Source organism: Coregonus lavaretus (genome assembly GCF_964263955.1).
Source record: "Coregonus lavaretus genome assembly, chromosome: 22".
NCBI classification, from domain to species: Eukaryota; Metazoa; Chordata; class Actinopteri; order Salmoniformes; family Salmonidae; genus Coregonus; species Coregonus lavaretus.
This window is the reverse complement of record NC_140009.1, coordinates 21,105,006-21,122,741: the sequence shown is the minus strand read 5'-3', so window position 1 is coordinate 21,122,741 and position 17,736 is coordinate 21,105,006. Positions and strand designations below refer to the sequence as shown.

At 44.5% G+C, this 17,736-nt stretch overlaps 2 protein-coding genes and 1 long non-coding RNA gene across 4 annotated transcripts in view; 2 read left to right on the top strand and 1 right to left on the bottom strand.

The window, feature by feature from the left end:
* Positions 1–17,736, top strand: part of LOC311150356 — a 684,587-nt gene that overhangs the window by 465,627 nt on the left and 201,224 nt on the right. The window lies entirely within an intron of this gene.
* LOC311149639 (zinc finger protein PLAGL2-like) lies at positions 6,726–11,676 on the top strand. The gene is made up of 2 exons (XM_084186831.1): positions 6,726–6,847; positions 7,854–11,676. Exon 2 carries the CDS (start codon positions 8,377–8,379, stop codon positions 9,655–9,657), a length of 1,281 nt encoding a protein of 426 aa, XP_084042957.1. The 5' UTR covers positions 6,726–6,847; positions 7,854–8,376; the 3' UTR covers positions 9,658–11,676.
* On the bottom strand, positions 12,022–17,116 carry LOC311149443 (uncharacterized protein; the record flags this gene model as incomplete). The annotated part of the gene is made up of 16 exons (XM_084186644.1): positions 12,022–12,129; positions 12,351–12,483; positions 12,582–12,734; positions 12,987–13,115; positions 13,229–13,299; positions 13,500–13,641; positions 13,985–14,094; positions 14,246–14,339; positions 14,463–14,568; positions 14,728–14,915; positions 15,095–15,425; positions 15,634–15,712; positions 15,890–16,071; positions 16,158–16,236; positions 16,425–16,537; positions 16,855–17,116. The coding sequence occupies 16 exons, from the start codon at positions 17,114–17,116 to the stop codon at positions 12,022–12,024; spliced, it is 2,280 nt and encodes a 759-aa protein (XP_084042770.1).

The window sequence follows — 17,736 nt, the reverse complement described above, 5'->3', positions numbered from 1 at the left end:
TCTGCAGTAAGTTAAAATAATGTATTTGGAACTGGTAAACTAGCCTAAGGTACTGTGCTTATGGTTGTCTAGGCAACATGACATTGTTGGTAAGATTATGAAAAGTGTCTTGATGGTTCTCCTTTTTTGTATGTGGTGTTAATCAACCCTAAATGGATTTGTTCCATATGGTGATTTGGGTGCAGTCGAAGTGTGTGCCCCTATCCTCGTTGAAGATACAACCATGTGTGTCCACTGGCACAAGTTCACACCGGCCCATCCCCATTTATCTGAATGTGTGAGTGTGCAAGCTAGGTATGTGTGTTTCACTAGCGGTTCTCAAACCACGCTTGAAAGGGTCCTTTTTTTAACACTAATCGGTCTGTTACTCCAGTATGCCTCAGAGAATGAGGAGAAGCTACCATGGCATAGCACAAGTTTCAGAAGTCACTGGACTCGCCTAACCTATGAATATTGTTTAAGCTCCCCAAAAGCTAGCCTAGCCAACACATTCTCACCACAAGGATCTGCAGTGACATATGGGCCTGGGTTTATAAATAAATGCATTCCCCACACAGTGAAAACCAAAAATGGCACTGAGCTATGTAGCGCTGCTGTGGCGTGCATGGATGCTGATAGGCAGGGAACAGAAAAGTAGAGTCTGGCAACAGATCAGAGCCCCACCCTAAAATGTGTCCCTGTTACATTTAAGTAACTTCCACACCCATATTAGAAAGGAGAAATTAGCCGAAGTTGAACTATAATGCATCTGCAGTATGCATGCACAATATAAAACATGGTAGGCTTTATAGCTATGCGAACTGAATAAAACGTGTCATTAACTGCATCCAGTTCAAGATCCTCAAGAAACACCAATGATACTGCTATACAACGCAGCCTCGTCTGGCAGTTGAGTCGCAGAAGGGGTCTGCCTACCATTGAAATTAATGGACTGTTGCCGGATGCAGCCCATTTATAGCAGTAAATGGGCACTGTGTGTTAGGGCTCTGCATAACTACACAATGTAGGTGCCTGATTATCCTACTCAGCATCAAGACACAGCTCTGAGTGTCAACCTCATGACATTCCCAATCCTATATCCTTTTTACACACACACACACACAATTTTAATCCAAGTACTCTCTGATACAACAAATTATTTCATCTACCTCATATAGTAGACCTGTATATTTAGACCACTCTACAAAGCATAGAGAATAGGGTGTCTTGTTGAGGAAGAAACCATAATGGGAAACTGAATTACAATAAAATGTTGCAATGATCATTGAAGAAAGCCAAAAGCACACTTGCATTACACAAGAACACAGACATGATTTGTATACCATTAGGTAGTAACGTTAGCTGGTAACCTACAAGCAAATTCTTAGCTGGCTTCTTTATCAACATGGCTAAATAAAAACATTTACATACATACAGCCGCTTAGCTATCCAATAACCATGATGATAGCTACATAAAGACGGCTTTACCCATCTTTTTATTTGGTCGTAGCTAGCTACCACCTAGATAACATTAACTAAGGCTGGAGGTAGTATTCCCCTGACCCTTGCTCTGACCATAACCACAGAGGGGCCTGGCTAAATGTGTTAAAATACGAGCAGACAGTGGAATTAACGTTAGCTTGGGTGGATAACTCTGAAATAGATCTTTGTTTACATGTTCAATGAATGGTGGTCCTACTGGTAGTCTGGCTAACTTACCAATACAGTTGGTTATGCTAACTCGCTAGCTAGCAAACAAAGGGTCAAACTGGAAGGCAGACGTACCCGTATGTTAGCTATGCTCCTGTCAACAATGAACATTATTTTAGCTACAACCAGAGCCATCTAAATACATGACTCTGGCCACAACCACACGTGGAATGACTAACGTTAAGCATATGAATAACAAAGGTATTTCGTTATCGGGCTCAATGCATTTACTAATTAAATTGTTAACATGCTGGCGATTTAGCTACGTTAATGTTGGAGATTATCCGAGCACTCCCTGCTAGCTAACGTGCAGTGCCAACCAGACAGCCCAGGCTCCGACCAATCTTAGTTCGGTTGATGAGTGTTGTTCGTCTTCGCTGTCAGTACATTAGCTAGCTACTATATTACAACTAATGATAGCATTACCATGCGAGCCGCCTCAGCCCACGTGCGTTCCTTCTTTCTCTTCTGTTTGTCCTTCATTTCCTCCCCTCTAGTAGCTAGCTAGTTATCAGTTGCGTATCCAGCAGCAGCTAGCTTCCTATCAAGCTAAATACGGTCGGTGGATCAGGAAACCCCGAACTAGCAAGCTAACGTTAGCTGAGCTGTTTCTCTCCGTTTCGCTAGCCTTCCCACCACGTAGTTGCTCGTTCTCTCGCTCGTCTGGTGCTTGGTAGGCACGCCCCTTATTGAGCTAATTCATTTAGCTATATAAACTATGATTGTTCTGCGTTAGTGCACGGTCAAGCGCCTGAATGCTAGTAAGAAGCTAGCTAGCTAGCTAGCTAGTAAACACATACGGGGGCGCAGTAACGAGCGAGCGCCTCTCGTCTTGAAGCTACTACCACAGAGTTTCTAAACCCGGAGGGCCCAACATCGCGATACTTCCCAAGATTCGACCGATAGCTCAGTGGACTCAACAGACCAGACGGGGGTTTGGGAAGTAAATGAGAGAAGTGGACAATTCTTCCTTAATTGTTCGTTTTCTGAAGGCACAACTTTAGATTCGAGCCAATGTCTTAAGTAGCTGATTGTGTTATTACTCCAACCTCGTGAACGTGACAAACTGACACGTTTTAATTTTCGTCAAAAACAACTTTATATAGATGGACCGTTAGACCCGATGACGCGTTTCTGCGCATGAGCTTAGCTAGCTAACGTCGCATACTAAACCATATTTTGGAATTATTAGGGGTTCACAGGGAAGCTGTGAAACCTATTGTTTTTCTCTCATGTATTATTTTTCTTTACATGGTCAAATAACGAAAGCATAAATGTTTTCTAAATTGGCACAAAGAAACTAGGGACCATGTAATTTGGTATTGATATAAAAAAAAACAAGGAAACTATTAACAACTCATGTAATGCTTATGCTCAAAATCATCTGCAATCATCTTCTCCTTTAATTGTTTGAGAAAAAGTAGGTGCTTCATTCAAATATGTCCACACTGTACCTATAGACGCATGTTAGCACATATGCTAATGCTCAAAATACTTAAAAAAATCCCCACTGGGCACAGACGTCATTTCAACGTCTAGTTTTGATTTACATTTGGTTGAGTTTTCAACTAACGTGAATTCAAGCAACGTGAAATGTCATTGGCTGTACTGTAGGTTAAAATGCCCTTACGTTGATGACTTTTTGCAAATCCAATCAGTTTCCCACGTTGATTCAACGTCATCACATTATTATTATTATTATTATTATATTTTTTTTGGGGGGGGGGGGGGGTTGAAATGACGTGGAAACAATGTTGATTCAACCAATTTTTGCCCAGTGGGTCACTTTGGAATGCAAGGCTGAGAGAACACAACAACGAGGTCAAGGGTCAAAACACACTGCAGGAATGAAACACAAAACAACTCTCCCTACCCCCTCTCTCTCTAGTCACTCTACAAACCAACGCTAGTGGGAGAGAATTGACGGAGAACAAGTCATTGTGGCTGTACTATCTGCAAAATGAGCCACAATCAGTGCTTGACTTGGACTGAAATAGGTGCTGGTACTCATTTTGGGTGCCGATACTGTTTATACACTGCTCAAAAAAATTAAGGGAACACTAAAATAACACATCTTAGATCTGAATGAATGAAATAATCTTATTAAATACTTTTTTCTTTACATAGTTGAATGTGCTGACAACAAAATCACACAAAAATTATCAATGGAAATCAAATTTATCAACCCATGGAGGTCTGGATTTGGAGTCACCCTCAATATTAAAGTGGAAAACCACACTACAGGCTGATCCAACTTTGATGTAATGTCCTTAAAACAAGTCAAAATGAGGCTCAGTAGTGTGTGTGGCCTCCACGTGCCTGTATGACCTCCCTACAACGCCTGGGCATGCTCCTGATGAGGTGGCGGATGGTCTCCTGAGGGATCTCCTCCCAGACCTGGACTAAAGCATCCGCCAACTCCTGGACAGTCTGTGGTGCAACGTGGCGTTGGTGGATGGAGCGAGACATGATGTCCCAGATGTGCTCAATTGGATTCAGGTCTGGGGAACGGGCGGGCCAGTCCATAGCATCAATGCCTTCCTCTTGCAGGAACTGCTGACACACTCCAGCCACATGAGGTCTAGCATTGTCTTGCATTAGGAGGAACCCAGGGCCAACCGCACCAGCATATGGTCTCACAAGGGGTCTGAGGATCTCATCTCGGTACCTAATGGCAGTCAAGCTACCTCTGGCGAGCACATGGAGGGCTGTGCGGCCCCCCAAAGAAATGCCACCCCACACCATGACTGACCCACCGCCAAACCGGTCATGCTGGAGGATGTTGCAGGCAGCAGAACGTTCTCCACGGCGTCTCCAGACTCTGTCACGTCTGTCACATGTGCTCAGTGTGAACCTGCTTTCATCTGTGAAGAGCACAGGGCGCCAGTGGCGAATTTGCCAATCTTGGTGTTCTCTGGCAAATGCCAAATGTCCTGCACGGTGTTGGGCTGTAAGCACAACCCCCACCTGTGGACGTCGGGCCCTCACACCACCCTCATGGAGTCTGTTTCTGACCGTTTGAGCAGACACATGCACATTTGTGGCCTGCTGGAGGTCATTTTGCAGGGCTCTGGCAGTGCTCCTCCTGCTCCTCCTTGCACAAAGGCGGAGGTAGCAGTCCTGCTGCTGGGTTGTTGCCCTCCTACGGCCTCCTCCACGTCTCCTGATGTACTGGCCTGTCTCCTGGTAGCGCCTCCATGCTCTGGACACTACGCTGACAGGCACAGCAAACCTTCTTGCCACAGCTCGCATTGATGTGCCATCCTGGATGAGCTGCACTACCTGAGCCACTTGGGTGGGTTGTAGACTCTGTCTCATGCTACCACTGGAGTGAAAGCACCGCCAGCATTCAAAAGTGACCAAAACATCAGCCAGGAAGCATAGGAACTGAGAAGTGGTCTGTGATCACCACCTGCAAAACCAGTCCTTTATTGGGGGTGTCTTGCTAATTGCCTATAATTTCCACCTGTTGTCTATTCCATTTGCACAACAGCATGTGAAATGTATTGTTAATCAGTGTTGCTTCCTAAGTGGACAGTTTGATTTCACAGAAGTGTGATTGACTTGGAGTTACATTGTGTTGTTTAAATGTTCCCTTTATTTTTTTGAGCAGTGTATATAGATGCAGGAGGTCCACAATACTTTTGAGCTAATATTCTCTAAGAGGAACAGGAGCTCAAGCAGTAGAACATTTGAGGTGCCAGTACTCAGCTCCGGTGAGCTCCTGCCCAAGGCAAGCACTGGCCACAATGGCATCAACATGTACCCTGCCCATAGACAAACCTGCCAGAGATCAACCTGAAGGAAAACATGGAGAGGAAAAATCTGATACCACCGCTGTGGGCACAGACGTCAATTCAATGTATATTCCACAATGGTTCAACTTAATTTCATTTAAATGACATGGAATCAACGTTTATTCAACCAGTGTGTGCCCAGTGGGACATTCTGTTTTGAGATAACAAATTGCAAGAAAAAATAAGATTTTTCTAGGCTACTATTTAATTACATAAGACATAAGGGAACATAATGACATCGACTACAGTGTTTAGATAAAAGCGTAGGGCTAGCCACAGTTTCCATTGATGGTCCAGTGCTCTAGTTTGCTTGGGGTGTGCAGCACTGTTCAAATGACAGTGGAAAAGGCCTGTGTCTGTGTCAGCATTAACTGCCTGTTTATTAGCACAAACAAACATTGGGGTAAGGGGCGAATAAAATAATGTTGGTTATTATCGAACCAAGTCTGATTATAGTCTGTAATAAATAGAGTACTAGTCATTATGATTTCCCATACCTCCAAATCAAATCACACAGAGAACATCCACATTAATAGAATAGGTACAATCTATAATTTCAACAGCCTGATCCTGCCACATTGTTTGGTGAACTGAGGAATGGGGCTGGGGAAATGTAACCACACATTTTGCAGATGGAGCTATGAACGCAAACCTGGACAGACAGTCTGTGAGATTGACATGATATAGTTTGAAGCTATTGGTACAACACAAATGACAAAAACTTGAACAGTAGGGTATGCAACCTTACTCCACAACCAATGCAACATAAATCCATGTTGCAAACAGTTCCTCAATGAAGAAACTGTTTGGAACATGGATTAAGGATGCATTAGGATTTTTGGTCATCCTGAGTCCTGACCAGAACCAGAACCAGATTATGAGCAGAAAATCTGATGGAAAAGACGACGAGGATCTTCTCCTCGTAACGGTCTTAAGTGAGTCCGCTCCCTCCATCATCCTCTCTTCTTATATAGCGTCATGATGTGGGGCCCATATGGCCATCCGCTTTTGTTTTTTGGGAGTACAACACCTTCAAAACAGTTTTAGTATATGCAATGATGTTATGGAAAGATTTTTTCCAAGTTTTAAAATATTGTCCCATATCTTAAGGTTTAATATGAGGTATTGCATGCTAGGTCGCTCAGTGTAGGTGAACCGTTTTTAGCTAGCAACCCCTGCAAAAGTTTGTCAAAAAGAGGTGTCTGACGTCACACTCCCATAATGCAAGCGCTCTGCAACTCTAGCGCCGCGGAAGCAAAACCCAGGGCCCGAAAATAATACAACTTTTAAAAATTGGAAAAATAGTTTTACAAAACATCTGAGAGAAAAGGACCAAGAACCGAATCGCGAAAGTTTTAAAGGTACGTTTACGCCAGTTTTCAACGGAAAGGTCCCAAATATACGCCTGCCAGGCTGATAGTAAAAATCGACTCAAACCGATCAAATTCGGTGACATGAATTTGCTTAATTTCTTTGGCACTTTTCAAATAGTAGTGCAATATGTATATTTATTTTCATTACTTTATGTAATTAAGAAAAGCATAACTGTTTTGTTAGCGCTCATCACATTGTATTTCAGAACACAAACGTTTTAATTAAAAAAATAATAATGTTATCATCACGTCCTTATTTTCGTATTACGTCTCCCCATTAAATATTTTTCAATCATTGATCATGAATTACACGAGGCCCATTTATTGAGTTAAGTTCAGTTTACTTTGTATTTTTAAGTTACTACGTGAATATGTTTTTGTGTTTTTTTTACTTCATATACATGCTGATCAGCGCGAGTTGATGAACCATATGTTCGTTATATATAGACTTTTGATTCGTTTCCAAGTGAAACTCCCATACCTTGCTTTACATTGTTCAGATCAGTGTCTTTTGTACAGTGGCCCCATCAAATTATATAAAAATGATAATTTTCTAATATAGAATACATTGCTCATATCATGCCACCCAGGTTTCACTTGATGACACTATCTATGGCCCGAATATTGATCTGCAGCACTTGCACAATTAGCCTAACCATAGTAAATCCTCAATTTAAAAAGCCAAGTAATATTTTTTTTTATATTACAGTATTGTTAAAGTTTTCCTTATTTCACGTGTAATCACAAAAACAGCTCAACTCCATTACTTTAAAATGTCAAAGTAATTACTAAAGTTCTATGTAATAAAAGTGTTACTACCAATGATGTATAGTTATGGTTATTACACAGGTATAGGGACAAATCATGTAAAGTGCATTGCTTTGGATGGGTGCTATACATGGGGTGTGTCCGGCGTCAGCTTGACCCTGGTAATTTCATCACACAACAACTTTAGGCTGATCTTAACCATGTGCTTGTTTGTGCTTCTTTATAGGACTGTGGTCATGCAAAACTGCAACTCACATTCAACCGCTCCTCTGGCTGGTGTGGCTGGATGAGACAGGGAGAAGAAGCACACAACTTTGGGCCTTACCCAAGAATTACCCTGCGGAGACACGCACATATACACACAAAATAACATAAAACTCACACAAGCTCAGGGATGCTCACCCATATCCAGTCCGAGCCTTAATGGCTGAGTGAGTGACTCTGCTCTCATTGCCCTGGCCCTATTGGGTTGCTATGGCAGCTGCTGCTGCAGAACCCCCCCATCTGATAGAAGCTCGCACTGGAAAGGGAGACAGGCGGACAGACCCTCGCCTGGAGAGAATACGAAACACTCCACTAGCAGCATTCAGCAGCACTCAACACCCTACTCTCCATTAACGGTGCAGCCAAGCCTGTCAAGTTTGAAGGTCCTCTCTTAAAATACCCCATATGAGTGTTTTGTCCGTCTACTCATGCTTATGGCCCGTCGCCCTCTGCAGAAGACCCAGCGCCGTTCCCTCTACTAGAGGATGTTCCAACAGAAGGAGCACCTGAAGAGCCACCTGCAGGCCCACGACGCCAACAGGCATGTGTTCCACTGCCAGGAGTGTGGCAAACAGTACAGCACTCAGTTGGGCTACCGGCGCCACCTGCTGGCCACCCACGCCCCTGCCCCCAGCGCCACCCTCCCTGGGGAGCTCCATTGCCAGGAGGGGGCGCCTGCCCTGCTGGAGCAGCTGGGGAGCCACACCGACAGGCTTCCGCCACTGGAGGGTACCGCCACCGTCAGGGAGAGGAAGTATTCGTGCGAGCGCTGCGACCGGCGCTTCTACACCCGCAAGGATGTGCGGCGCCATGCGGTGGTGCACACAGGGCGCCGTGACTTTCTGTGCCCGCGCTGTGCCCAGCGCTTTGGTCGAAGAGACCATCTGACGCGCCACTTGAAGAAGAGCCACGTCCAGGAGCCCACCCCCACCACCCCCACACCTGCCCCCACCACACCTGGGCCTGTAAAGGAGGAGCCAAGTCCGGTGCAATGCGGCATGGGGCCCTCCTCCAAGGAGCATGTAGAGGCCTTCCCCATTGACATGTACAGCAGCTACCCCCTGCAGACCATGTCCAATCCAGGCATGGGCCACCAACATCACTCCCTCATGCAGGGCTCCCTGTCCACGGCCATGGGGGTGGGTCGCCACATGCCAGGTCCGTCTCCCCATCCCCATCCCCACCACCACCTCCCCCAGCAGCAACAGCAGCCTTATGGCCACATGGCCAGGTACCAGCATGGATCTACCTCATATCCCCGCACTGACATGGAGAGCTTCCTAATGGACCTGCAGAGCGGGCTGCCCCCACACCTGACCACAGCCTCCTCCTCTACCTCCGCCTCCCCTCAGAGGGAGGTGCTTTCAGAAGCCCAGGGTGGCCCAGGGGCCGGTGACCCCCACCTTCTGTCCAGGAGCCCCGCTCTCTCCTCAGCCGAGCTGTCGTGCGCTGCTAACATGGACCTGGGTCCTCTTCTGGGCTTCTTGCCGTTCAGCCTGCCTCCCTACAGTGCTCATATGAGTATGGGAGGTCTGGTGATGGGCTACCCCTCTACCTCTACCTCCACTGTGCCGCCCTCCTCCTCCAGCCCTCTACCCTATCAGGCCCCAGGAGGTCTCACCTTCCTGCAGCCCCCACAACTTCACGCACCCCAGGGCCCTGGAGCCCACAACCACAACAACAACCAGCTACCTCAGGGGTTCAGCAACCCTGGAATGAGCACTTCCACCTCCCTACCTCGCTACTACCAGGCCTTTCAACAGTGAGCAGCCTGATACCATGTGACCCACGTGACCCAAACACCAGGCCAAGGGACACCCCAAATAGTCTTGAATAAAGCCTCCCATAAAGGGCGAGTGTCTAGAAAGACTTGAATACACAAGTGATACATAGAGGCTTCCAATGTGCTTGCATTTATTTTTTTTATGGAAAAAATGGGAATTTCATTTTTTTAAATGATGCTAATTAAGCTTTCAGTGGCAATACTTTTTGTTATGATGATGTCGAACACAAAGAACCACTTCATCAGTATTACCTCCTCCGATAATAAGAAACTTGAGCAGAAGGAGAAAAGGGAGTGTCTTTTAGCAACCAAAATGTAGTTTTATTGAAACCTGTTAGAAATAGGCCAAATGGTTGCACTTTGTTCAGGAAAGACCGCATCAGGTCTATACAATGTGGACATAAGTGCTACATGACACCTGCCACTCATCTTGTTTTCCAATAATGTGAGTCACTTTTATGACAATGGTCATGTTAGATATTTAACAGCAGTTTGCGTAAAAGTGTACTTGTGTTATCATGTTCTGCTTATTTATACAAAAACTAGAGACGTTTGATTTAAGTTCTTTTAAAGCAGTTATCCAAACCTCTCTTCCAGTACCCCCATTCCAATTATTTGGTCTGTTCCAGACAGTATTAGCACACCTGATTTAAGTAATCAAGAGCTTGATTATTAGTTGACCAGTTCAATCAGCTGTGCTTGTTCTGGAATATACCAAATAGGTGGAATGGCAGGGGGTACTTGAGAGGTTTGTCAAACACTGCTTTAGAGAGTGTTACTGAAATAGGTTTCATATTACTGCATATCATTGACTGTATCCTGTATTCAGTGAAATGTTGCACCGATGTCTTTAAAAAATGCTACTGTTGTGCCTCTTGGGTGTCTACTCTCTTGACTGGGTTTAAGCACTTAAGACATTACGAAAGGATAGAATTGATGTCTTATGAAATGTTTTGTTCCTTTTACCTCAACAACATGCTCTCCTAGATGAACAGATAAATACAGTACTCTGTCCTGTGGGGTTAGGGTATAACCTTTTAATCTATTTCCTAGTTACTTTGGCTCTAACTTGTGCCATTAGATCTAAAGTGAAAATGTAGATTTTATTAATCAAATTGCTTGTTTTGTTTAGATACAACAGACAGTGACATTGATTGACCCATAAACGTTCTACCTCTATCTTATCCTATTACAGTACCAGTTCTTTTTCTTGGCGTGGAGGTAACTGTTATGTAAAAATGTAACAAGAAATCGAACAATCAGTACGGAATAACATCTCTCCTCCTTGAACATCGTTGTCTCTTTTACCAGTACTTATGTAATGTATCCTCTCCTGATATGTAGAGGTCAGTTCCTCCACGCCCATGATGATTGTATACTTGTTGGCAGCGTTTTAGACTGACTACATTGCAGACGCCTGCCAGATCTCACAACACCTGGATAGGTGTTTAACATATCAGCTAACCACATCATATGATATAGCAATCTGAGGCCCGACTGCGCAGTCGATTAAGTAGCATGCAACCATTGGTTGATGCAATGCAACTGTCTGAAATGTAGACAGCCTGGAACGCGTCCTTTGACTACCTCAGAAAAGAGCAACTTGTTACTTTTCATATAATTACAGAGAAAACATTTGTGTAGAGTTTATTTTTGTCAGTTCAACGAACGCACACTTTATAGTAATAGATTTGTATTGAGGTTAGCTTAGCATATTGACAAAAGGATGTTAGCACAATAGTTAAGTTCCCATCATATTGTATTGAATGAGGATTCCATTGTATTCAATTGCATTGTTGCCTGCAGTAAAATTAGCTGGAAGCGTTACTAGAATGCAGGCATCACATCCTCGTTAGCTCTTAGGACAAGGCTCTAGCTGTTTGTTCCATCACCCTATAGAAGAAGATACAAAACAAGAATTGCTGAACTGCTCTTATCATATTATCTTTGAAGCATTTTCTTATTGTCTGAATGTAAACAATAAAGTACCTATTAGATTGGATTGGTTTCTCGTTATTTCACTATCAAACACATTTCCTCTATAGATGTAGTGTCATATGTTTTGGCATGAAATTGCTTCCATACATTTCCACACAAGAAAATACAAATATTAAAGTACAAAATTGCTGTTAATTTTCTGAGTCAAATTATGCTGTGTAGCCACTATTTATTCACACACTGTGGCCAGTTTATTTTAGACAGACAGACCATGACAAGAGTACCTTCTCTGACTGATTATGTGGGAGGTCTTTACTAGTATGCAGTTTGTCCAGCGGAGGTCAGTACAGGTTCACAGGGGGTGACATTGTAAGGCGCAGCATAGGTACTGTGTTAATAGGTGAGATTGTTACATTGCTATAGGTACTGTATCCATATCCGTATCCAGAGAGGTCAGCTCCCCACCGCTGCTGATCTTCTTGAATCTGTTGGCTGCTGCTATCGCAATGTAGTTTTTCTGTCAATAAGCACAGAAGCACATTTACAACATACAGTGAGCAAGGCAGGAAGGTTGGATGCATCTGATCAACAATGGTTGGCCGGAAACAATTGACATGAAAGAGCTGATTGTAGTGCAAAGAGGATAAAACTGTTCCGTAATGTGAACAATGTGTCTTCCAACTACAAAACCAACTAAATGAACCACACTGTGTGGTGGAGGAAATATGTTGGACTGACCTTCCATAGTCTCTTGGCCAGGTATTTCTTCAGCAGGACCTGGGACTTCAGTACTATATTGCTGCCCTTGGCCTTCTCTGCAATGTTGTTGAGCCACGGATGTCTTAGACACTGTGCAGCACTCATTCGCCCTCTGGCCAAACAGGGAACAGGGTAGAAGTATAACTAATAAACTGTAATAATTATCAAAATCATGAGTGTTATGATTATTATTTCAGCTTTGGCCCTCACCCCCTCTCCTTGACCAGAAGGTGGGAGATAAAGTCCTTGGCCTCAGCTGAGATGTGCTCAAAGGCCTCGTCCTCAAAAGAACCGTTGGCAGAGAGGACGTTGTTGAGGGTCTGGCTATCATCGTCACCCAGGAAGGGTGAAAGGCCACTTAGACTGCGGAGGATGAGATGAAGGAAGTGACGCATGCACATACACAGGGACACAGGTCACAATTAAAAAGCATGCATGGTAGGGACATGGGGGGTGAATCATCACTTCCACTTAAGTCACATTTTTACTTAGTCATGCATTGATGTCAATGGGACACTAAGTAGAAATGTTACTTACATGGAAGTAAGTTTGCCCCATACAACTTATGGTTTAACTAAGCTGTTAGGGAATATGAGGCTGGTATATTAGACTCACAGCATATAAGTGACGACCCCTAAGGTCCACATGTCTGTGGGGAAGGACACAAAGTCAAAGTTGACCACCTCTGGGGCCAGAAATTCAGGGGTTCCAAAATTTACTCGGAGCTTCTCCCGAGGCCTGTATCTGATTCCGAGGAAGAAAGAAAATTCATTTTCAAGGTTCTTTTTGAGAAAGCTGCTACCAATGCTCACAATAAAGCTTGCAAAGTCACACACACAGCTGAAGAGAGGCATTACCTTCTTGCCAGCCCAAAGTCGATAATCTTAACCTGATGGCCAGTGCGATTCACACAAAGGATATTCTCCGGCTGTAAACATCGGAGTGTGCAAATTCATTTGTATAAATTAACCATTGATTACTTTTCTCACAACAACACACATGGATACCTCTTTGAGTTATGGTGAGACTGACCACACTGTGCTTCAAGTAGTGATTAAAATGTGCCTAGCATTTGTGACGGTGGTGAGCCTTGAAATCTGGAATGCACATCCAGTCCACCATACTCACTTTCAGGTCGAGGTGGAGGACATACATCTGATGCATGTAGCTGACCCCTTCACAGATCTGCTTGACAAATACCATGGCGTCCACCTCGGTCAGCGGTGTGCTCTCATCCACAATCCTGTCAAACAGCTCCCCGCCCTCAACACTGCCACACACAGACATAAGGTTGACCAACTCCACTTCTCCTTTCTCCCCTTTCCATTGTGTACTTTTGATTGAGGTATACTGTATGTAATGCACCTTGTCTTTGTTTTCATAATGTATCCATATTTGCGGTGATTCAGTGTTCTGTATATATGTCTCTGAGTGCTGCCAGCAAACCAAATCCTCCCGCAGGAGATCATTAAAGTATATTAATTAATTGTTAATTTATTGATCCCTGTTAAATGATTTGTAGAATGTTTGGAAGCACTACAATGTAATGGAGATCTTGCTAACCAATGACAATGAATAGCAGAGTGGAATATGAAGGAATAGTAGCCACTTACTACTCCAGAATTAACACCAGCTGGTGCTTGGCCTCAAAGGCCTCGTAGAGCTGGAGGATGTTAGGATGACTCAGCTGGTTCATCACCTGCACCTCGTTATTTGCCCTTTCCTGAGAGAACAACACAGGCAAATGTGTACATGAACATACAAATATGTACCTGTAAATATGCAGTATATATATTTGTAGTCATGAAATGTAGGACTGCTTTGAGTGGACAAAAAGCAAATTATCTCATTTATCAGTCAACTTACTCACTCACCTTTTCTTTAGCAGTCCGTGTGTTGATTATCTTAGCTGCGAGCTTAAGTCCAGAGGATTTTTCGGTGCACTTGTGCACCTTGCCAAAGCGTCCGCTGAGGGAAAAATGTGTTTTTCTTAACTCATTAACACACAAACCCAATAGCCAGTAGATAACATCTGACAGATTAGTACTTCTACCACTATTCCAGACCAGTAGGCTACAGATGTCAGCTTACCTCCCCAGCACCTCTCTGGTGTGGATAATGAAGGTGTCAGATGTGGGGTTGGATCGCAACGACACACAGTGGTGAAGGAAAGGAGCCGGCTGGGGGGGAACGTCATCTGAGAGATAGATAGATAGAGAGAGAGAGAGAGCGAGAGATAAAGATTGGGAGGGCACCACTCATTAGCACAACGTCAGTACACTTCTCTGTATACTAGCATACTAATCCCCAAATTCTCAAACACTAAGGCCTTTTGTGCACGGAAGTCAACATTCACCTATGACCTTATGGCAGGTTTTGGGTGGGGACTTGGGCCGGGTCCTTTCTGCTGCAGCAGGGACTACTCTGATCTGTATTCCACTGGCTGCAACTGGACTATCCCTTCCCAACACACTGCAGGTCTTCCCAACAACAGGTCCACGGGCAGGGCAGACAGACTGCGGCATGGGCCTTGAGCTCTGGATCCTGGACCAGAAAGAAGGCCAGCACAAACAGAGCAGACTAGCGTTTATACGTTGTATGGTGGAAAGCAATGTGATTCACATCGGTGGTGGATGTGTCGAGTTTTTCACATATAGATATGATATCCAATCATTGATCATTTCTATTAGTATGTATGTTAGGTGATGAGTAAGCTCCTTTACCTCTGCAAGGACTCTGGACAGCTGTGCACTTGTCTGAGGGAGGAGCTCTCCACGGTTGCCATAAGGACAGCCAACCCAGACTGATTTTTTGGTGCGGGGGTGGGACTTGAGGGAGCAGCTGCTTGGTTCTCCGTCACTGTGGTCCTCGTCTGAGTCTTTGGAGTTTCCGCCATTGATGGGACAATCGCTACAGCTGGAACCTCTCTCATCCCACCCCTTTTAGTTTCACTCTGTCTGTGGGACTCTGCTGCCATTGGTTGACCTCTGACCCCCTGTTGGTTCCCTCCAATCCGCTGCTCTCCTGCTGCAGCCCCAACACAGTCTCTTTGCTCTGCTCCCATACCTGCAGACACCCCTTAATTAATATATGTCTATCCATTCATATGTCAATGCTTTCACTGTGTTTGTATCTATCATATAACACATAAACACCCATCGAAGCCATGAATGTTGGTCAGCTCAATCTAGCCAAATGTAGGTCTTAAGCTCACAGAGTATGACATGACTATAGTCATACCACTAAAATGGAAGTGAATTACCTTTCTTTGCAGGAGCGATAGGAGTGTGTTGCGTTGTTTCCTGGTGTCTGTTCGTCTCAAACTGATTCTGGGTCTCAGCCTGAGCATGAGAGAAACATAGAGGCCGCTTGAGCATCTCACAAGGTGTGCCACTGACCAATCATCAATTAAAAGGCTCGTTTTAGGTTTTGCCATTTAGAGATATCAAGTAGACACATATCCATGCAATGTATACACAAAACCATTCACACAATGAAAAAGCATACAATAAGAGTACCTTTTCAGTGCTTAATGAATTGCTGACTGGCAGAGATGCTGTCCTAAGTGATGCCTCGATGGGTGTGGCCGCTTGGTTCTTTGTCACTGTGGTCCTCGTCTGAGTCAAAGTCTTTTGAGTGTGCACCGTTGATGGGACAACCGCTACTGCCAGCCGTGTCAATGTTTTCGTTGCATCTATCTCTGTCAAATAACACACCAATTGAATCCACCCTGGATATTGGTCACCTGCATTTGGTCTAGAGCTCATCGAGTATGAATATAGTTACCTTTCTTTGCTGGGGTGGTAGGAGTGTGTTGTGTCTTGTCCTGCTGTCTGTTTGTCTCCAACTGATCCGGGATCTCATCCTGACCATGAGAGAACATATAGCACCAGACATTGGGCCACTGACCAATCATCAACTAAAACAGTTGCTTTATGTTTTGTCATTTATATATTGTACATGTTTACCATGTTGACATTTATCAACATGGAAAAAGACCATGCAGTGTATACACATAACCATGCACACAATGAGGAAACAGACTCAAAGTACCTTAGAAGTGACTAATGACGTCCTGGCTGGCAGATATACTGTCCTAGGTGGTGGCTCGATGGGTGGGGCTGGGGAAGCTCCCTGGCAAGTGTGGGGGTTCCTTTGCTCCAGACCTCATTTACAAGACAAAACCGAATTATCCTCAAAGGAAATTGGACACATTTCCTACAAGCCTCTCTCATCTTCACAGTAGCATGGACGTTGTTGTAACATCAACATTTTGTGAACAAAATTATTGTAATTCATGTCCACTTCACAGCTATTAATCTCCTTTGAAATGCAGTTTGAAACTTTGATGCAGATACACGGCATTGATTGAGACATTGAAATACTAAACCATGGGTCAATCCTGTAGAGAGCTCAGTCAAACTTAGATTGTCAATAACAATACAATACTTCCATGTGTCATTTCAGATCGATTGAACGTTACCTTTGGCCAGGCCCTCTAAGGTCCTCTGCATCTCACTGATCTTCCTCTCCAAGTTCTCTAGCAGCCTGGACTGGGCCACAAGCTGCCTTTCTGTTGCCTCTGGCTGGCCACTGTGCAGACTGCAGGTGGAGCAGATGGTGCAGGCACCTATTTCTCTGGAGAGGAGCTCATCCAACTTGTGAGTCAAGTGATCTACTTTGGCCTCTAGGACAGGTAGGTTTGTGGGGTGTGGGACAGGTGGCGGACACCGCACTGAACCCATGATGAACAGTGGTCCTCAATAGGCCTCCGCAAAACAAAAGCCTCTAGACTAGAAGCAGGAGTCACACAGAAGACAGAGGCAGAGTTATCCTCAAGAAATGGAAGGGCTGGTTACAAATGGTTTCTAGTTACAAATGGTACAAAAGTCAGGACAGTTGGTTACAGCTCCCTCCACAAATATAATGGTTGGTACTCTTCAGGCTTCCTCTCAGAGCTCTTAAATTGTACCTACCTCTTAGATCAATGAAAGCTGTAGAAGGCAGAGTAGGAAGAACGTCAGATCAGGTAAAGAAGCAGAATGACCAGTATTGGTAAGAGTCAGACAGTAGGGGTTGGTCCTGTCCAGAGGAGAAAGCCACAGTGAGCTGGTTTGCTCCGTTATCTCTTCCAGCGACAGCCTCATGGTCCAGAAATAGGCAAGCGAGGGGCAAGGGCGCCGAGGGTTGGGAAACAGTAGCAGATAACGAAGGTATGCATGGCAGGCCAGACAGACGCAGTTCCTCTGATGGAGAGCATGTGCACACAAAAACATTTTTATTTGGGCATAGAAGGTAGTGATCCAAATGTCTGGGTCTTGCCTAATCGAGTTAGAACCAATCCTTTCCAGACTTGGAGCAGACT